This window comes from Scomber japonicus, chromosome 1 (assembly GCF_027409825.1).
Source record: "Scomber japonicus isolate fScoJap1 chromosome 1, fScoJap1.pri, whole genome shotgun sequence".
In the NCBI taxonomy this organism is placed as follows: Eukaryota; Metazoa; Chordata; class Actinopteri; order Scombriformes; family Scombridae; genus Scomber; species Scomber japonicus.
The window spans coordinates 39,838,169-39,858,748 of record NC_070578.1 but is presented as its reverse complement, the minus strand read 5'-3'; the positions used below and the strand labels follow the sequence as shown (position 1 = coordinate 39,858,748).

The window sequence follows — 20,580 nt, the reverse complement described above, 5'->3', positions numbered from 1 at the left end:
TTCATTTTTTATGTGCTGTTTTTGTTTTGTTTTTTGTCACGCATTCGAAATAAAAAATAATCTAATCTAATCTAGAAACAAGGAAATGACTGCTAAATCAAGTTTGACGAAACTGATTGCTGATTACTTGGTTGATTACTTGAGGACTTTATCTAAAATAAGTGCAGAGTCAGAGCAGAAAAAGTGAGAATGCAGACTAGATTTTCTGTGTTCGACAAAAGTTCAAGTGTTGTTATTTACAGTGTTGTTTATTTGTGTTCTCTGAAACTGGATGAATACTAATGTGTTAATTGAATGTTTTTTTAAGTTGAGAAATTTTGTGTATGTGATTCATTGATTGATTTTTTATTTACGTGTCTTGCACCAGAAGTGCCCAGCCCAAATGGGCTTACAGGACACTAAAACAAAAGAAAAAAAACACAAATAATAACAAATGAAAATATAAATATAAAACATATAATATAATTTGTTGTTGTTAAAGTGTCATATTTTATCAGATGGAGGGGAAAATGACAAAATATCGGCCAAATAACCCAGCATCATCTCTCGGCCATCAGCTGACCCAAATTTCTAAAGATCGGTGATAGAAATACCCATATCGGTTGACCTCTGGTAATGACATAATTGTGAATGAAAGCATTTTGACAGTTTGGACAGAAGAAGTGACAGATAAATAAAACAGAAGAAAATAGCAATGTTCACCCATAGTTGAAGCCAGAGTTTGATGTTAGGATCTTTTCTTATTGAACTTGCAGCAAAGATTCATTTGTCTAAAATATGGTTTCTTTTCAGCTTTCCAAAGACCAAACACCAGATTCAATTGTAATGGTCAAATTCAGTAGAACATTTCAAGCTGGAAAAAAACCCCAGAGATTTAAGTCTTGAATAAAATGCATCACAGCCAGGTTGATCCAAACTGCTGAGTGATATTGTTGCTCAGAGAGACTTACAGCAGCTGATGATTCTGAGCTGATCTTTAGCTCATTAGATGTTCAGTTGTCATCATTTAGTTCACAGATAGTAGAACTACATGTACTGTGTGATATCTGATACTGATCATCCGAAGGTTAGACTGGTTTTGACGTCACTGGGATGTGTTAACACTCGCTGTCACATAACTCTGTTATGAGGATGTGACAGTGTCCTCAGATCAAACACACACAGACAGCAGGACTGACGAGGGAGAATGAGCAGCTTCTTCTCTCCTGATGTTTCCTCTACACATTAAGGTGGAAAGTGTCTGTAAGCTGACCTGAAGAGACTTCAGCAGGTGAGAATCCTACCAGAGAAATCTGTAAATGTCTGATGAACCATCAGTTTGATCACATTGTGTTGAATCACTTTTTGACTGGACAGTAGAAATGTTTCTGGATGATGATTGTCTGTTTCACTATATTCATTTAATCCTTTAGGATCTACAGAAGATTTAGATTTTTGATGATTTGTTTCTTTATGAGTTAAAGGAGAGCAGTTTGAGAACAATTTCCTTGTATTACTGTTGAACTGACAACACCTTGATTGTAATCTGAGTTTAAAAAAAAAAAGCAAATAAAAATGCAGGAAGGGTCAGAACTGGTTTGACAGCTTTTAAATTTTTGCTTTTAATACAAAACACAACACAACCATCTTCCAACACTGAGACAGACTTGATTTGACTGAAAGCTCTCTGTTGTGAACTGTCCCAGAGGCTGCAGAGTCCTCAGATGGACCTGCTGAATTAGGACAGCACAGGTAAAGGCTTTTGTTGCCCAGGCAGTAGCATATTTGCCCTCTTTGGTTGCACTGGGGGAAAATAATTTGTCTGTTTTATAAATAAATGGAAGTAGCAATTGCTGAAAATAGACCAAATTAACTTAAAAACAACCATAACCATTTTATTACTTTTTGATTGACATGCCTCTGGGTGACACAGTGAGAGATGGGAGGGGCCCAGAGCAGAGCCACTTAATGTGGCCCAAGGCAAACAAACAATCAACTGCATGTCATCCATTTATGAAACAAAACATATAATTCACTTAATTTACAGATGGGTCAAGAGGGTGCATACTATAGCTTACAGAACAATTTAGAGCATCCACCACTGGGTGACATGGCAAACAACATGCCTTATTATCATTATTATTATTATTATTATTATTGTTATTATTATTATTCACCTCATTATGAGATGATCATTTATAATGTTGAAATTGGTGCAACTGTATGAGCCATAATATGCACAAACATTATGCTGTTTTTATTATTTAATTCATCTTTAGAATTTAAACTATTTACAAATTTAAAATTTATTTATGGTTAGTTAAATTATATTAGACCATATATGACATAATTCAGATACATGCTGACAGGTGATCAGGGTGCGTAGTGCCCTTTTTTCACTTAGAGCAAGAACTCCTCAAAATGTCTGTGCACACAACTCTGCTGCTCAGTGTGTCTGATGGGAAGAGCTGCTGCTTCACTGTTTTCTACAGTATTTGTGACATATTAGAGAAATGTATGAGAATTAATGTGTCCTGTGATGAAACCTTGTTGTACAGACTTCAGCAGGTGAGAATCCTACCAGAGAAATCTGTAAATGTCTGATGAACCATCAGTTTGATCACATTGTGTTGAATATAATCTGATCTTACAAAAACATGAAACTAAAAATGCTGTCAGAACTGGTTGGACTGGATCAGAGTGTGGTGCATTTTAAGCTTGAACACTGTAGTGACAACTGAAAAACAAAAAAGGTCAACTGAGGGAATTTGATTGCATCTCCAACATGTGGTGGTGTAAAATCAATAATAATTTTGCCATGAAATATAATATATATTTTTTCCTAGACAGACTTGTTTTGACTGAAAGCTCTTTTACAATCCATATTATGAATTGTCCCAGAGGCTGCAGAGTCCTCAGATGGACCTGCTCAGTGTGTCTGATGGGAAGAGCTGCTGCTTCACTGTTTTCTACAGTATTTGTGAGATGTTAGAGAAATGAATGAGAACTAATGTGTTCTGTGACGAAACCTTGTTGTAGTGAGTAAGTGCAGCTCTCCCAGCAGCTGTTCCTCTGCTATGGATCAGAGTGAGGACAGAGAGGAGGGAGTCCCTCCCTCTAACAGCTCTCTGTGTGAGGAACATGACAGCCAGACCAAAGCTCAGAGGTGAGATGAATGTTTCTCATCCACTGTCTTCTTACTGATTCTGCTTTTAAAACTTCAGCTGCTGACAGTCTGCTCAAAATCCATCTTTTAAACTCTTTGATTTATTAATTGTTTGTTTGTATCAGGATGCAGCAGCAGAGAGCAGACTCTCCTGAACCCAGCTGTGTGTCCATGAAGAGTGACAGGTCTATGGGTCATCCTATAGACATTAAAGATGGACAACCTGCTGATGGAAGGTGAGAATTTAAAACTGAGGTTTTAATGATTTGTTAGACACAAGAATGTTTTTCATTTACGAAAAAAAATATTGGATTAATTCCTTGTCATTTTCTAAAGTGAAGCCACACTTTTGAGCTTTTACCACAGTCCACTTTTCACTGCTGATTTGACGTTAGCCATACATGCTAGCTCATGTCTCAACAAATCAATATGCTGTTGCATTGATATGCGACATAGACAGGTCTTGGCAGATATTAAAAGAAAACAAACACATCAACCCCATCCTCTTTGTGCTGCTGCTGTTAGCCTTGGAACACTGGTCAAGTAGAAAGAGGAGGACTGCACACATACTTATACTTTGTATTATTTTACTTCAATATTATAATGAATAAAGGCCCAATGTTTAACCTAACTTACTGTCTTCATCAGGGGCCAAACAAGAACAGAAAATTACAAGTACACAGTACTCTATATAGGGCAATGATCAAGTCAATATAAATCACTTGCCAGACTATCTCAGCTTGTTTTCTATGTTATAGCACCCTCGTCAGGTTTCACAGAATAACCTGTTCTAAAATGAAACCACTTGTCAACCCTGATCTTTCATCAGATAACATTTTGATGAACAGGCGAATATTACTTATCCACTGTCTTTTTACTGATTTTATTTCTGCTTCTAAAACTTCAGCTGCTGACAGTCTGCTCAAAATTCATCTTTTTAATTATTTATTTGTATCAGGATGCAGATGCAGAGAACAGACTCTCCTGAACCCAGCTGTGTGTCCATGAAGAGTGATTACTCTATGGATCATCCTATTGACATTAAAGATGGACAACCTGCTGATGGAAGGTGAGAATTTAATAGTTTATTATCTGACTCTACTTACAAGAAGAATCACTTCCTGTTGTCTGTTGTCAAACTAAATTATATATTGTTGTGACTTCTGAGAGAACGCACTGACCTAATATGTTCTTTCTCTCCCTTCCACCTTCTCTATCCATCACTCGCTGTCCTTTGCTGTATGTTTACTAAATGCATGTACCTGCAACCTTGTGGAACTGATATACTGTGTGGCTTTGATTGTACCTCATTTTCGATTTTAAGATCCAATTAGTCTGATCTTAAAGAAACATAAAAATGCAGGCTGTGTCAGAACTGGTTAGACTGGATCAGGGTGTGGTGCATTTTAATCCTGAACACTGTAGTGACAATTGAAAAACAAAAAAGGTCAACTGAGGAAATTTGATTGCATCTCCAACGTGTGGTGATCTAAAAATAATAATAATTCTGCCATGAAATATATATTTGACTCTTTACTTTATGTACAGATTAAAAAATCCCACAAAAGCTGGGTGCACTGAATGAATGATATGACAACAAGCTCATAAATATGAAACAAAACATTAAGAAACATGACATGACCTAAGACAATGATTCCCAACCTTTTTCTTGAGGGACCCATATGTTTACCATTGCAGTGGCATGGACCAATGAAGTAATGAACCAAAACTCTTAATATCTGCAGGATACCTGTGTAAAATTAGTTATATATAAACTTCCAAACAGATTTTTTTCTTATTATTATTACAATTTCTGTTTTATGATTTCCTTTTCCTTTTTATTTCACTGTCTTGTATATGTGTGTGTGTGTGTGTGTGTAGCCATTTGGAAGCCTACTTTTGAACTTAGAGGCAGTTTTCTCAGTTACTCGCTCTTGTGTTTCAACAGCAGCTCTGAGATCAGTGGTCATTCTCATTCTTTTGTTTCCTATTATGATCTATCATTCATTTTGTTGTTGCACAAATCACACTCTTCACACACCGCAATAATTTGAGTCTGCCCATACTTTGCGTGGATTGCACTGATAAATTAATAAATTACTCTTCTTGGCTTTTTACTCGTGAAGTTGTTATTGCACTTCAAGGAGTTCACTTGTTCTGTCAATTCTCCACCGCTATTTGTCTCTCTGCTGCGCTGCATACACAAGGAGGACTGCAGTCTCTTCTCCCTGACGCTTCCCATTTCTCCATCAGCTCCCTGTTTACGTTGCCAGCTAACCTCGGTGTATACTGCAGGAAGGATGTTCACGTTACACAAGCCCTTCTCTATTTAACACATTAAAACAGCCCATTATTACACCCTTAAAATCAAGAGGGCTTCGCGACCCGTAATCGAGGTTAAAAGTTCAATTAATCGTGATTTTGATTTTTTGCTACAATTGCCCAGCCCCAGTGTTGAATCACTGTTTGACTGGACAGTAGAAATGTTTCTGGATGATGATTGTCTGTTTCACTATATTTATTCGTCAGGTTTTACAGATGGTTTTGATCATTTATTGGTATTTTATAAGTTAAAGGAGAGCGGTTTGAGAATGACTTCCTTGTTGTACTGTTAGTGAGTCTCAGCCTGAACCAACAACACTGATTGTTATCTGAGTTGTTAATAAAAGTGTCAGAACTGGTTTGACAAGTCTAAATAGCTCAGCTATAATGCATTTTAATCTAAAACACAACCTTCTTCCAACACTGAGACAGACTTGTTATGACTGAAAGCTCTTTTACAGTCCATGTTGTAAACTGTCCCAGAGGCTGCAGAGTCCTCAGATGAACCTGCTCAGTGTGTCTGATGGGAAGAGTTGCTGCTTCACTGTTTTCTACAGTATTTGTGACATGTTAGAGAAATGAATGAGAACTAATGTGTCCTGTGATGAAACCTTGTTGTTGTGAATGAGTGCAGCTCTCCCAGCAGCTGTTCCTCTGCTATGGATCAGAGTGAGGACAGAGAGGAGGGAGTCCCTCCCTCTAAAAGTTCTCTGTGTGAGGAACATGACAGCCACACCAAAGCTCAGAGGTGAGATGAATGTTTCTCATCTACTGTCTTCTTACTGATTCTGCTTCTAAAACTTCAGCTGCTGACAGTCTGCTCAAAATTCATTTTTTAAACTCTTTGATTTGTTAATTGTTTGTTTTTATCAGGATGCAGCAGCAGAGAGCAGACTCTCCTGAACCCAGCTGTGTGTCCATGAAGAGTGACAGGTCTTTGGGTCGTCTTGTTGGGTTAAAAGATGGACAACCTGCTGATGGAAGGTGAGAATTTACAACAGAGGATTTAATGATTTGTTACACAAGAATGTTTTTCATTTATGAAAATCTAAAATGACAAATTAAATACAAAGAAAGAAAGATGATCTATTCTGATTCAGCTTATCAATTCCCAGTTCCAATTGCAATATAACATTTACCACAGTCCATCTTTCACTGCTGATTTAACGTTAGCCATACTGTACATGCTAGCTCGTGTCTCAACAAATCGACATGGTGTTGCATTGATGCATGACATAGACATGTCCTGACAGATAATAAATGAAAAACAAACACTGTGCTGCTGATGCTAGCCTTGGAACACTGGTCAAGTAGAAAGAGGAGGACTGCACACAGACCTATACTTTGTAATATTTTACTTCAATATAGGTACACAGTATCCTATAAGGCAATCACTTCAATTATCAAGTCATTATGAATCACTTCCCAGAACATCTCAGCTTGTTTTTTATGTTATAGCACCATCAACAGGTTTCACAGAATAACCTGTTTGAAAAACAAACCAGTTGTCAACCCTGATCTTTCATCAGATAACATTTTCATTTTAAATGGGACATTTTTCATCCACTGTCTTCTTGTTGATTTTCATTCTGCTTCTAAAACTTCAGCTGCTGACAGTCTGCTCAAAATTCATCTTTTTAATCTGATTTGTTAATTGTTTGTTTGTATCAGGATGCAGCAGCAGAGAGCAGACTCTCCTGAACCCAGCTGTGTGTCCATGAAGAGTGACAGGTCTATGGGTCATCCTATAGACATTAAAGATGGACAACCTGCTGATGGAAGGTAAGAATTTACAACTGAGGTTTTAATGATTTGTTGGACACAAGAATGTTTTTCATTTACGAAAAAAATATTGGATTAATTCCTTGTCATTTTTGACACTTTTGAGTATTTACCACAGTCCACTAATCACTGCTGATTTGACGTTAGCCATACATGCTAGCTCGTATCTCAACAAATCGATATGCTGTTGCATTGATATGAGACATAGACAGGTCTTGGCAGATATTAAAAGAAAAACAAACACATCAACCCCATCCTCTTTGTGCTGCTGCTGGTAGCCTTGGAACACTGGTCAAGTAGAAAGAGGAGGACTGCACAAATACTTATACTTTGTATTATTTTACTTCAATATCATAATGAATAAAGGCCCAATGTTTAAACTAACTTACTGTCTTCAGCAGGGGCCAAACAAGAACAGAAAATTACAAGTACACAGTACTCTATATAGGGCATTGATCAAGTCAATATGAAACACCTGCCAGACTATCTCAGCTTGTTTTCTATGTTATAGCACCCTCGTCAGGTTTCACAGAATATCCTGTTCTAAAATGAAACCACTTGTCAACCCTCATCAGATAACATTTTCATTTTAAATGGGAACATTTCTCATCCACTGTCTTCTTGTTGATTTTCATTCTGCTTCTAAAACTTCAGCTGCTGACAGTCTGCTCAAAATTCATCTTTTTAATCTGATTTGTTAATTGTTTGTTTGTATCAGGATGCAGCAGCAGAGAGCAGACTCTCCTGAACCCAGCTGTGTGTCAATGAAGAGTGATTACTCTATGGATCATCCTATTGACATTAAAGATGGACAACCTGCTGATGGAAGGTGAGAATTTAATAGTTTATTATCTGACCTACTGAAAAGAAGAATCACTTCCTGTTGTCAAACTAAATGATATATTGTTGTGACTTCTGAGAGAACGCACTGACCTAACATGTTCTTTCTCTCCCTTCCACCTTCTCTATCCATCACTCGCTGTCCTTTGCTGTATGTTTACTAAATGCATGTACCTGCAACCTTGTGGAACTGATATACTGTGTGGCTTTGATTGTACCTCATTTTTATATTGCTTTACACAAACATGCCTACCTAATTATTGAATGTAACTCTAGTCCTCACACTTCACATGCTTTATAATAAACAAAGAGGACACAGACACACTGATTCCTCACTCCAGTCCCAGGAGGAAGGTCGGACAAACTCTTAAAACACATTAAACACAGCCTGGATCATGAAATGAATGTGCTGGAAAGATTTCACACCATAAGCGCTTCAACTCAACTCAATGTCTCACAGAGTCCCTGCTCCCTGTTTACCCATACTCACCATATTAGTAGTAGGTCACCTACGCCTGACAACTCCTCCTCCAGGACTAAATGGAGTCTCTCATTGCTCAGGGTGTTAGCTTTATGCCTCAACATTGATTACCAATGTTCACTGCTTCTTAGCATCTCAACGTTGGTGTTATTGGAGTCCTGGTTCTGCAGGATCCCTCAGGGAACCATATGATCATATAACCATGATGTTTTCTCCACAGAGTTCAGCAGCAGAGCTCAGAGGTTCCCAGTGATCAGTCTGCACAGCAGCATCAAACACAGCTGGACTCCATATTTATGGTGTGTACATGTACAAACATACCTTTTACTATTATACTACTATATCAGACCCTTTCTGTGTCCAAACCAAAATGTTCACTTTATCTTTCTGTTCCAGCTGCTGGAGGAGAACATTGTCACTTTTGTGAAGAACGAGCTGAAGAGAGTCCAGAGGAGTCTGAGTCCAGATGACCCAGAATGCTTAGAGAGTCAGAGTGAGGATGAGGAGGTGTTGGACGGTGAGGAGGAAGAGCAGAGGAGGAGCAGCAGAGAGGCATTTCTGAAGATCACACTGCATTTCCTTAAGAGAATAAAGCAGGAGGAGCTGGCTGACCGTCTGCAGAGCAGTAAGAGGATTTTAACAGCTGCACACATCTGCATCAGATCAGAGGCTGTTTGTCCTCCACTGATGAGCTGAATAAAACTGATGGAGGAGACACGCTTACATGTTCAGATTTCTAGACTTCATGCCTGATTTACTAAGATCCCAAATAAATAAAAGAGTATTAAATTACGTGTGCAGTCCAAGAGATTGCACGTTGGGTTAGCATGAATTTTGCAGGTGCTCTACTAAGAATAACTGCACAAATGACAACAGGTACAAACTGCAGTATTTAAAAGAGGGTTTTGTGTATCGTAATGGAGAGTTTGGATGAGCAGAAAGCCTGCAAGTGCAAAATGGAATTTGATCCCATGGAATCAGAGGTTCTAGTTGAAGAGGTTAACAAACATATTGAGTTTCAGCAAATTAATATTACCAGGAAGAACCCTATATGGGAAAATATTTGTGACAAAGTCAATGTTGTTAGTAAAACCAAAAATATTCCACTCGAAAAACATTAACATGGTTGGAAAAAAGAAGAAAGTTTTTTGTGTTCTGTCATTGTGCCTCTGTCTCCTCCTCTCCACAGTAACAGCAAGTTAAAACCTGCCCTTAAAACAATATTATTTATAGACGCAATTACCATCACATTACCTTCAGATTTGGTAAATTACAATGTGTGTGCTTAATAACACATTTACATTTTTTTCCTCCATGAATTTTGCTCACTGCGGTAAAAACAACCCATATAACATTTTCATTATGGTACAAATACTAATTGGACAATGCATGCTATCTTGTACATTTGAAAGACGCAAACCTTCAGTAAATCAGGCCCTGATAGGATCCACTCACTTATTTCATTTGTTGTTTGTTCATTCAGGAACTTGTGCTACAAAGTGTCGACATAAACTCAAGTCTAACCTGGAGAAGAAGTTCCAGAGTCTGTTTGAGGGGATTGCTAAAGCAGGAAACACAACCCTTCTGAATCAGTTCTACACACTGCTCTACATCATAGAGGGAGGGACAGCAGAAGTCAATGATGAACATGAGGTCAGACAGATTGAAACAGCATTTAGGAAACCATGCAGACCAGAAACAACAATCAGACAAGAAGACATCTTTAAAGCCTCACCTGGAAGAGATGAACCAATCAGAACAGTGATGACAAAGGGAGTGGCTGGCATTGGGAAAACAGTCTTAACACAGAAGTTCACTCTGGACTGGGCTGAAGAGAAAGCCAACCAGGACATACACTTCACATTTCCATTCACTTTCAGAGAGCTGAATGTGCTGAAAGAGAAAAAGTACAGCTTGGTGGAACTTGTTCATTACTTCTTTCCTGAAACCAAAGAAGCAGGAATCTGCAGGTTTGAAGAGTTCCAGGTTGTGTTCATCTTTGACGGTCTGGATGAGTGTCGACTTCCTCTTGACTTCCACAACACTGAGATCCTGACTGATGTTACAGAGTCCACCTCAGTGGATGTGCTGCTGACAAACCTCATCAGGGGGAAACTGCTTCCCTCTGCTCGCCTCTGGATAACCACACGACCTGCAGCAGCCAATCAGATCCCTCCTGAGTGTGTTGACATGGTGACAGAGGTCAGAGGGTTCACTGACCCACAGAAGGAGGAGTACTTCTGGAAGAGATTCAGAGACAAGAGGCAAGCCAGAACCATCATCTCTCATATTAAGACATCACGAAGCCTCCACATCATGTGCCACATCCCAGTCTTCTGCTGGATCACTGCTACAGTTCTGGAGGATGAGTTGAAAAGCAGAGAGGGAGGAGAGCTGCCCAAGACCCTGACTGAGATGTACATTCACTTCCTGGTGGTTCAGTCCAAACTGAAGAACATCAAGTATGATGGAGGAGCTGAGACAGATCCACACTGGAGTCCAGAGAGCATGAAGATGATTGAGTCTCTGGGAAAACTGGCTTTTGAGCAGCTGCAGAAAGGCAACCTGATCTTCTATGAATCAGACCTGACAGAGTGTGGCATCGATATCAGAGCAGCCTCAGTGTGCTCAGGAGTGTTCACACAGGTCTTTAAAGAGGAGAGAGGGCTGTACCAGGACAAGGTGTTCTGCTTCGTCCATCTGAGTGTTCAGGAGTTTCTGGCTGCTCTTCATGTCCATCTGACATTCATCAACTCTGGAGTCAATCTGCTGCAAGAAGAACAGACAACATCCTGGTGGCCTAAACTATTTAAAGGCAAACCTGAACCAACACTCTACCAGACTGCTGTGGATGAGGCCTTGAAGAGTCCAAATGGGCACCTGGACTTGTTCCTGCGCTTCCTCCTGGGTCTTTCACTGGAGACCAATCAGACTCTCCTACGAGGTTTGCTGACACAGACAGGAAGTAGCTCACAGACCAATCAGAAAACAGTCGAGTACATCAAGAAGCAGATCAGTGAGAATGTGTCTGCAGAAAGAAGCATCAATCTGTTCCACTGTCTGAATGAACTGAATGATCATTCTCTAGTGGAGGAGATCCAACAGTACCTGAGATCAGGAAGTCTCTCCACAGAGAAACTGTCTCCTGCTCAGTGGTCAGCTCTGGGCTACATCTTACTGTCATCAGAAAATGATCTGGACGTGTTTGACCTGAAGAAATACTCTGCTTCAGAGGAGGCTCTTCTGAGGCTGCTGCCAGTGGTCAAAGCCTCCAACAAAGCTCTGTAAGTCCACACAGAACTATTCAGATTAATGTAGTTTTTTTCTTTTGACAAAGAAGGAAACTCATGTTTGCAATTCTTTTCTTCTGTTTTTCTGATTCTTCTTCAGGCTGAGTGGCTGTAACCTGTCAGAAAGAAGCTGTACAGCTCTGTCCTCAGTTCTCAGCTCCCAGTCCTCCAGTCTGAGAGAGCTGGACCTGAGTAACAACGACCTGAAGGATTCAGGGGTGAAGGAGCTGTCTGTTGGACTAGAGAATCCAGAGTGCAAACTGGAAACTCTCAGGTCAATTGTATTACTATAAAGCAATGCCCCACCCCCCCCCCGCCCCGAGTTTGAAGTGTTGTAATATCAAGTATAAAATAAGTTAAACAGAATTTACAGCATGTTTATGTCATTTAATGTTAATTGAAGACTTGGTGGGCATACAGTAATAAAAACGTAGTGTTAATGTAAATTAGCTGCACATAGCACCTTTCTAGTCCTGTAACCTTTCATAGCGCTTTACACTACATACCAACAGTCAACCATTCACACACATTCATACACTGATGGGAGGGGCTGTCATGCAAGGTGCTAACCTGCTCATCAGGGAGTGTTTCTAATGGCACAGCCTTTGGGAGCTGTTTTGGGGTTCATTATTTTGCCAAAAGGCAGTTTGACATGCAGACTGGAGGAGCCAGGGATTGAACCTCCTGAGCCCCTGAAACACACAACACAGAATGTGTTATGGTAATTTCCTCTACATGCAGGTGATTATATCAAGCGGACCGACTCAGGAAATGTTGCACATGGTTTTATTTAGATTTAACTTTTTTTTTTAAAAATACTACAAATTAAATGTAATGAACTCAGAAATGATACAAATAAATCTGCTGTGGAAAGGCATTTCTTCTGTCAAAGTAAAAACAGTATCCAATCTTAAACTCATCATCTGTGTGTTCAGTCTGTCAGGATGTCTGATCACAAAGGAAGGTTGTGCTCTGGCCTTAACTCTGAGCTCAAGCCCCTCCCATCTGAGAGAGCTGGACCTGAGCTACAATCATCCAGGTGACTCGGGAGAGAAGGTGCTGTCTGCTGGATGGAAACTGGACGTTCTCAGGTATGGACAGAAGGACAAAGACTCTGACTATCTGTGGGGTTCATGTTTAATGATGGATATGCGTGAAAGTATACAAATTTGATTGACTTTATCTCTTCCTCCAGGTTGGACCATGGTGGACCGCAGAGACTGAAACCTGGTCTGAGAAAGTGTAAGTTTTCAGTTGAATTCATGAGAACACAGCTACACATGCTGCATTAGATTGTTGGACTGAAGTACAATGATGGGTTGTATTCAGGATTTAGCTTCTGTTTTATGACAGTGTGGCTGGAAAGTCATTGAAATATTGACAAACTCTACTTGCTGATCACAGTGATCCAACATAAGTAATTAATAGTGGAGCCAACAGGAAACTAAGCCCCCAATGATACAGAGTGCATTTTAGCAGCCTTAGACATCGTTTTGCAATTGTTTTCAGTGAGGGTGAAACATTTTGCTTGCTGCTTTTGCATTGCTGATCTCCACACATGTTTCCACTTTAAGAACCCTGTATTTTTGCAGAGTCTAGTTTAAAAAATGATAGTCATGATATTGCTATAGTAGTTCTATAAGCACAAGCAGAGCCTTCTACTGGATTCTATAGGTAATACTTTCTTCCAGTCACACACAGAATTGCCCAGTGAAATCTGCATGTAGGATGCACCTACAGAGCTCTTACTATCCTAAAATGCTTCAGGAATCAGCTTAGGAGTGGCAGGGTCCACGCATAGAGAGCTCCAGAACTAGGGAACTAGGGTTACGATATTGTAACTTTCGTTCTCATACAGGCTACTTGACTATGTGGGTACAGAAGGCAGAGCCCACTGAATGTTTGCCCTGCTGCAACAATCAAACTACCTCACTGAGCCTGACTGGCTTCAGGTTACAGGTCGCTGCAGTCCTCGTAGTACTTTATAATTCCTGCCTATTTATTTAGGCAACCATGCTATGGTTGTCTGTTCTCACGATCATCATGTGTCTCCCCTGAACTAGAGTAAGTGTTGGTGAACCAGGAGCACAAGAATCTGAAGTTCAAGGAGGTAGATATGTCTGTTTTCCTTCTGAAGGTCAAACACCACCTATCACCACCTCAATGTAAGAAGAAGCATCTTTCAGGTTGATGGCTGTGGACCAGTCACCTGGATGAACCACTTCCAGCATGTGGAACATCGTTCTGGTGATGCATAGGGTCATAATGCAGAGATCCTAAGTGAAACCTCCCATCTTGTTGGATACCAGGAAGAACGCAGAGTAACCCCTCCCCTCGTCTGTTGTGAGTGGGATGATTGAGACTACCTGTTTCAATAACAGGTCCTGGATCTCTTCAGAGAGAAAATATGTTTCCTCTTGGGAGGATAGATTTATCTCTTTGATCCCCAAGAGCAGAGGAGGAACACAGTAGAACTGGAGAGAATAACCCAATCTGTGTTTTGTCTGTCCACTCAGATGAATGGTCAGGAGGACAGGTGGTCTGGTTGGGTGCAGCAACAAAGAAGCTGTGACCCTCTGCCACCAAGTCATCCATATATGGAAGTGTCAGATTTTGTCAGTTCATCCATTAACCTGCATATTTCCCACATAAATTGATGAAAGCAGAGCAGACTTGGTGTCTCCTGCCCCCTGTCCATGAGTGGCTCTGGGACGTTACTCTCTAAGGATGGTGTAACACTGCTGGCCATGCTAACATAGCCCCAAGTAGCAAGCTGTATATGCTGGTCCTGAATAGGGTGACACGACCAGCAAAAGACAGTGGTGACACTAACCAGACATGAAGCGTTCTTGCTCTGGTCAGTGTGTGGGCATAAGGCATTATTCTTGTGTGAAGATATAATGATGCTCACCACATCACTATTTCTGGGAAAGACATGCTGCACTGACTTATCCAAGAAAAATGGTACCAATGAGAAACATTTTTATTACTACGCCTAACATAGTGTTCATGAACATGCTCAGCACTGGGCTTTCTTCAACTGGCACCACCTGTGACTGAATGCAGCCTTCCTCCTTCTCTGACAGAGAGAAGAGAGGCATGAAGGCTTGTCAAGCGTGTCAAAACTGTTGACTGTTAATGTTCTAACTGAAGTTTTGAATTTACGTTTGGACAAACAGCAGGAATAAAGTTTAAATTTAAATTTGGCAAAAAATTCTCATCACAAGGTTGTCTTACTGTGTTTTTTCAAATATTTCAATCATGTGCCTTCCTCATTGGATGCAGTTGCTTAGCTTTTGTGGAGGTTTCATTTTGAATGGTTTAATTGTGTCTTGTTTTCTCCATCAGATGCCTGTGAACTGGAGCTGGATCCAAACACAGTAAACAGAAAACTCAAATTGTCTGACAGCAACAGGAAGGCGACACATGTGAAGGAGGATCAGTCATATCCTGATCACCCAGACAGATTTGATGAGTGTCCTCAGCTGCTGTGTAGAAATGTTCTGACTGGTCGTTGTTACTGGGAGGTCGAGAGAACAGGAAGACTTTCTGTATCGGTGAGCTACAGAGGAATCAGCAGGAAAGGAGGCAAAGATGACTGTGTGTTTGGAGGGACTCATCAGTCCTGGAGTCTGTACTGCTCTGAGGATGGTGCTGACTGTGTCTTGCACGATAAGAAAGCAACATCGATGCCCTCCTCCTCCTCTATCCCTGACAGAGTAGCAGTGTATGTAGACTGTCCTGCTGGCACTCTGTCCTTCTACAGAGTCTCCTCTGACACACTGATCCACCTCCACACCTACAACACCACATTCACTCAGCCCCTGTATGCTGGGTTTGCAGTCTGGTCTGGTTCAATGTCTCTGTGTCCTCTGTAGGAGGGAGAGTCTCTCTGTGTCCTCTGTAGGAGGAAGAGTCTCTCCTGTGTACAAAAACTCTGTTGACTGAAGATCAGCTACTGAAATCAAACATCACTCACCAGAGAGGAGGCACGCGTATGTAAGGAGGAATGTGCAAGTCATGTATTTGATATATCTTGATCTGGGAATGTTTTAGTGTTAATTCTTTCTTACACAGCCTGGCCAAAAAAAACGTTGGACAGCCTTTAGCTTTGATTTTGGCACGCATTCGCTGTTGCATTCTTTCGATAAGCTTCTGCAATGTCACAAGATTTATTTCTGTCCGGTGTTGCATTCATTTTTCACCAAGATCTTGTAATGATGATGGGAGAGTCGGACCACTGCACAAAGACTTCTCCAGCACATCCCAAAGATTCTCAATGGGGTTAATGTCTGAACTCTGTAGTGGCCAATCCATGTGTGAAAATGATGTCTCATGCTCCCTGAACCACTCTTTCACAATTTGAGCCTGATGAATCCTGGCATTGTCATCTTCAGTGAATGACATACAGTATAGGATTATCCATTCCTCTGTTTTCATCAGGTGGGGGACAAATATATCGTATGGTACGGTGTGTTGTAATGTTCAATGTCACTTTATGTATGAATAATGATTGCTATAAGTCAATAGATTATGTTATAAATGATGTTGGTGTTTGATATTTTAAAATCTTGTTCCATGTGCCCCTCTTTGTTAACTTTAAGCATCTGAACATAAAGTAGAGATAAGTAGCCAACTAGTGTAAAATAACATGATGCTGTGGGTTGGTTTTCCTGCTGTCCTCCACATTTTGGGCCACTAGTCACCACTGACACTGTTTTGCAGATCTGTCTCAGACTCAAACACTCAATTATTTTTCTCTCTGATTCATTGATTAGTTTCAGTTGACCGTTATCACTGTCAGGATCCAATGAGCATCATGCAGCTCTATTAATGTTTAAATATAATTAAATCTGACTATCTGTGGAAGCCCAGAGTGTTTTTGTGGTTCTCACATGTATTCTACCACACCATAACCCTTCATGTATGTTAATGGAAATATTTGAAACTTCACCACCTGCTACAACCTCAATAATTAACAAAGTAGACTTATCACCTTTCTGACAATGTCAATAAAATCTGAAAATGTATAAGCTTTGTAAAAGCATACGTGTGTCTCTATGGTAGCACTTGTTTCTTGTATAGTTGATTACAGGTGGGATTTCTATTTGATTGTATTGATTTTTTGGTGGTTTTAATTGCTGTGTTATGTTTAATGTACGTTGGGTGTATGCTTTATTGACTCAGTTTCAGCATTTTACTCATGCTTATTTTTATCCTAATATTACTTGTATGATGTATTTTCTCATGTTTATGCCTATATTTTTATATTTTGTTTTTTTCCAATGTAAAGAGCTGTATAAAGAATGTAAAGCTGTATAAATAAAATGACCATTACCATAAAGTGGTCAGTAAGTGTGTATTGAATATAATATATAAGTGTGGATATCTTAAAAGGAACAATATACAACATATGCAGCCCCACTAGATGTCAGCAAACTACTATACGCTATGTAAAGATATAATGGACTAGAGAATAAAGTCACAGTCCATATGTGTGTGTGAGCTGAGATTAGTCTCTTTGCTTATTAATGACTGTTTTAAGTGTCCTATGATCAGGTGTTTCTTTTTCACCTTGTCTTAAAGCTTTTAATGTTTCATGTAAAGCACCTTGTTACTGAGATGTGCTGTCTGGACTTCCTTCCTGCAAAGTCATCATGAATTAATATCTACAGAGAAACCTCACTATTAAAGCTTATTAAAGCAAGTCTGTTGAGATTCTCTTGAACCACTGTAGACCTCAGACAAGTTTTAATCAGCTGCAGTTTGGAGGAGCTCCTCCTGCAGCAGCAACTGTTTAGTCTGTGACAGCGATTCTAAGGGCCATCCACATATCTGGATAAATTTCCTTCAGTTTCTTCTCCAGTAAGAAAGCCAGAAGTTATATGGTATCCATGTCTGCATATCCAGTGCCAGTTCCACTCAAGTATGACTATCCACCAAAGCTCAGGGTGTTGCTGGGCTTCATTGGGTGGGACAAGGAATTTGAAAGCACTCCAAACATTTCCATTGAACAAGAAAAAGTTACTGGTCGAAATAAACCTTTACAAAATATCAGTATCATTTATAGAATATGTTTCATCTCTTCTTCTGATTAAAATGCTTTAACAGCGACACCTGCAGGTCAGATAAAAGGGGAAATGTCAGTCTGTGAGAAGCTGCGAGAGGAGAGGAGTAATATGTTGTCTTTTTTGATGAGAATATTAAACTGCATAGAAGAATACTATAAATTTGAAGTTAACTTTGTTAAACTTAGTTGATAAAATTATACTTTATGAACCACTTCAGGGCTAAAATGAACATTTATTTGTTCTGAAACAATATGTATAAATGTCTTTAAGGAAGCAGCCTTTTCACCACTCAGGGGTTTTTAGTTACTGAATTCAGTGAATGACATATTAAATGTTCCCTCCTTCTGTTTTCATTATGAAGTATGATGCAGTTTGTTGTAATATTCCATGTTACATACTGTTTGAATATTAGTTTTTATAAGTCAGCAAGTTGTGTAATAAATTATATTGATGTTTTAAAGTCTTGTTCCACGTGCTTCTTTTTTACTTTGAGCTCCTGCCCCTCTAAAGGTCTCTGCACAGCCTGCATTTGAACATAAGAAAGTAGAGATAAGTAGCCAACTAGTGTAAAATAACATGAGGCTGTTTTTTGTACTTATGCTTATTTAGAGGGTGGGGAAAATATTATTTTTTTTTTAATTTAAAAAACATAAATAACTATCTACTTTATAAATTCGACTCTCATATATTACATTGTTTAAATTGTTGTAATTCCTTTTTTGTGACAGTAGGTGTCACTGTTGTACCAGGTTCAGTCAAAGCCCCTGTTACTCACATTAGAGGCAGAATAAAATGGCACTCAAGGTAGTGACACACTGATAAACTCATGTCTGTTCCTTACATTGTTTTACATCTCATACTGCCTGGATGTTAGTAGAGAAGCATTCGGCTTGATTTGTGGGTTTTAAAAGTGCTCAAAGACCGAGTTTGGACATCGTGTGTCAGAGTGTATTTAGCGATGTAGCATCTAAGCTAGTGTTTTCACGGCCTCGCTCAAAAACACTTCAGATGCAACAGCGTGAAGAGAAAGTATTTAGTTTTGATTCAATGAGCTATAAATACTACTTGTGTGAGTTTGTGGTTGTTTGTATTGCAGTAATAATGGCGACCACAAGATGATGCTGGTTCACATAAGACCGATTTTTTTTGTCAGGGAGAAGATGAATATACATGTGTGGAGATGTAGTTATTGTTATTTTAATGGTTTTGGGTTAATCATTTCAATACATTTGACTTTGCAAATACGCAATTTAATTTAGTTTAATCATGTTCATACATTTGTCAGTGCAGCCACAGTATGCACTTTTACTGTTTTGTTCTATTATTTGTATGCATTTGACAGTGCAGTTATGTTATAGGATTCGCCTGATATCAAAGTATTATTAGGTTTAAAATGCTGGTAGTTAAAACAACTTATTTTAAATCAGAATTACAGTAATCATAATTACAGTAACCTATAGCCTACTGTTAGGAGTGAAAACCAGTTGAATGTTAAATGAGATGTGCATGATGTGACTGAAATATGATTTAAATTGTCACAGTAACTTAAGATATGGAAGATAGTGGAAGATTTTGGTCATAAAAAATGCATAATTGTTAATGAGGATTATACTGAATTTGAAGAACATCCTTGAATGATTGTTATTTTGATAAAGTAGAATAAACATGTACCAAAAAAATCAAACATGCTTCAGGGCAGTTTTGGGAAGGTGATTTAAATGTTTTGAGCTCTGTACTATAACTACTACAAAGTGTATTAGATTGAAATGTGCATGGAATAATTAATGGATATGTTATACTAAAAAATGTAGTACTATTTTTTATTTTTTATGTAATTGCAGTGTGATGGATGAACAAAAATCTTATCCTTTATGGCATCACTGAGCCAACGCCAGGTAAGGCCAAGTGCAAAATTTCTCTGACGGGTGGGGTGAGGAGGTGACTCAGGGACTGGAACTGTGATTAAAAGATAATCTTCACATTGCTCTTTTTGTATTGTTAACAATTTTTCCTTCCCTTAGAAACAAGGAAGTGGCACTGCTAACTCAAGTGCACTAAAACTTAAGTTTTTATTTACTTGGTTAATTACTTGAAGACTTTATCTAAAATAAGTGGAGTGCAGAGTCAGAGCAGAAAAAGTGAGAATGCAAACTAGATTTTCTGTGTTCAACAAAAGTTCAAGTGTTGTTATATACATTTTCTATAGTTTATTTATGTTCTCTGAAACTTGATGAATACTAATGTATTAATTAAATGTTTTTTTTTAAAGTTGAGAAAGTTTGTGTATAATTTGTTATTGTTAAAGTGTCATATTTTATCAGATGGAGGGAAAAAATGACAAAATATCAGCCAAAAAAACCCAGCATCATCTCTTGGCTATCAGCTGACCCAAATTTCTAAAGATCACGATAGAAATACCCATATAGGTTGACCTCTGGTGATGACATAATTGTGAATGAAAGCATTTTGACAGTTTGGACAGTAGAAGTGACAGATAAATAAAACAGAAGAAAATAGTAATGTTCACCCATATTTGAAGCCAGAGTTTGATGTTAAGGATCCTTTCTTATTGAACTTGCAGCAAAGATTCATTTGTCTAAAATATGGTTTCTTTTCAGCTCTCCAAAGGCCAAACACCAGATTTAATTG

At 39.0% G+C, this 20,580-nt stretch overlaps 1 protein-coding gene and 1 long non-coding RNA gene across 2 annotated transcripts; both read left to right on the top strand.

Moving 5' to 3' along the window:
• The first annotated feature begins 1,226 nt into the window (after positions 1-1,226).
• On the top strand, positions 1,227-3,372 carry LOC128355345 (uncharacterized). Its single transcript, XR_008321128.1, has 3 exons — positions 1,227-1,270; positions 3,019-3,145; positions 3,271-3,372. It is a non-coding gene; the product is annotated as an uncharacterized LOC128355345 (long non-coding RNA).
• Positions 3,373-6,126: 2,754 nt separating this feature from the next.
• Positions 6,127-15,738, top strand: LOC128384453 (NLR family CARD domain-containing protein 3-like). Its single transcript, XM_053343935.1, has 9 exons — positions 6,127-6,215; positions 6,341-6,451; positions 8,791-8,869; positions 8,967-9,195; positions 10,054-11,854; positions 11,961-12,134; positions 12,796-12,951; positions 13,056-13,102; positions 15,209-15,738. The coding sequence occupies exons 1-9, from the start codon at positions 6,127-6,129 to the stop codon at positions 15,736-15,738; spliced, it is 3,216 nt and encodes a 1,071-aa protein (XP_053199910.1).
• Positions 15,739-20,580: the final 4,842 nt, after the last annotated feature.

Coding starts and splice junctions, on each gene's coding strand:
- LOC128384453 (XM_053343935.1), top strand. CDS start 6,127: ATGGATCAGAGTGAGGACAGAGAGGAGGGAGTCCCTCCCTCTAAAAGT. Junction 6,216..6,340: donor AGCCACACCAAAGCTCAGAG/GTGAGATGAATG, acceptor TGTTTTTATCAG/GATGCAGCAGCAGAGAGCAG. Junction 13,103..15,208: donor GAAACCTGGTCTGAGAAAGT/GTAAGTTTTCAG, acceptor TTTCTCCATCAG/ATGCCTGTGAACTGGAGCTG.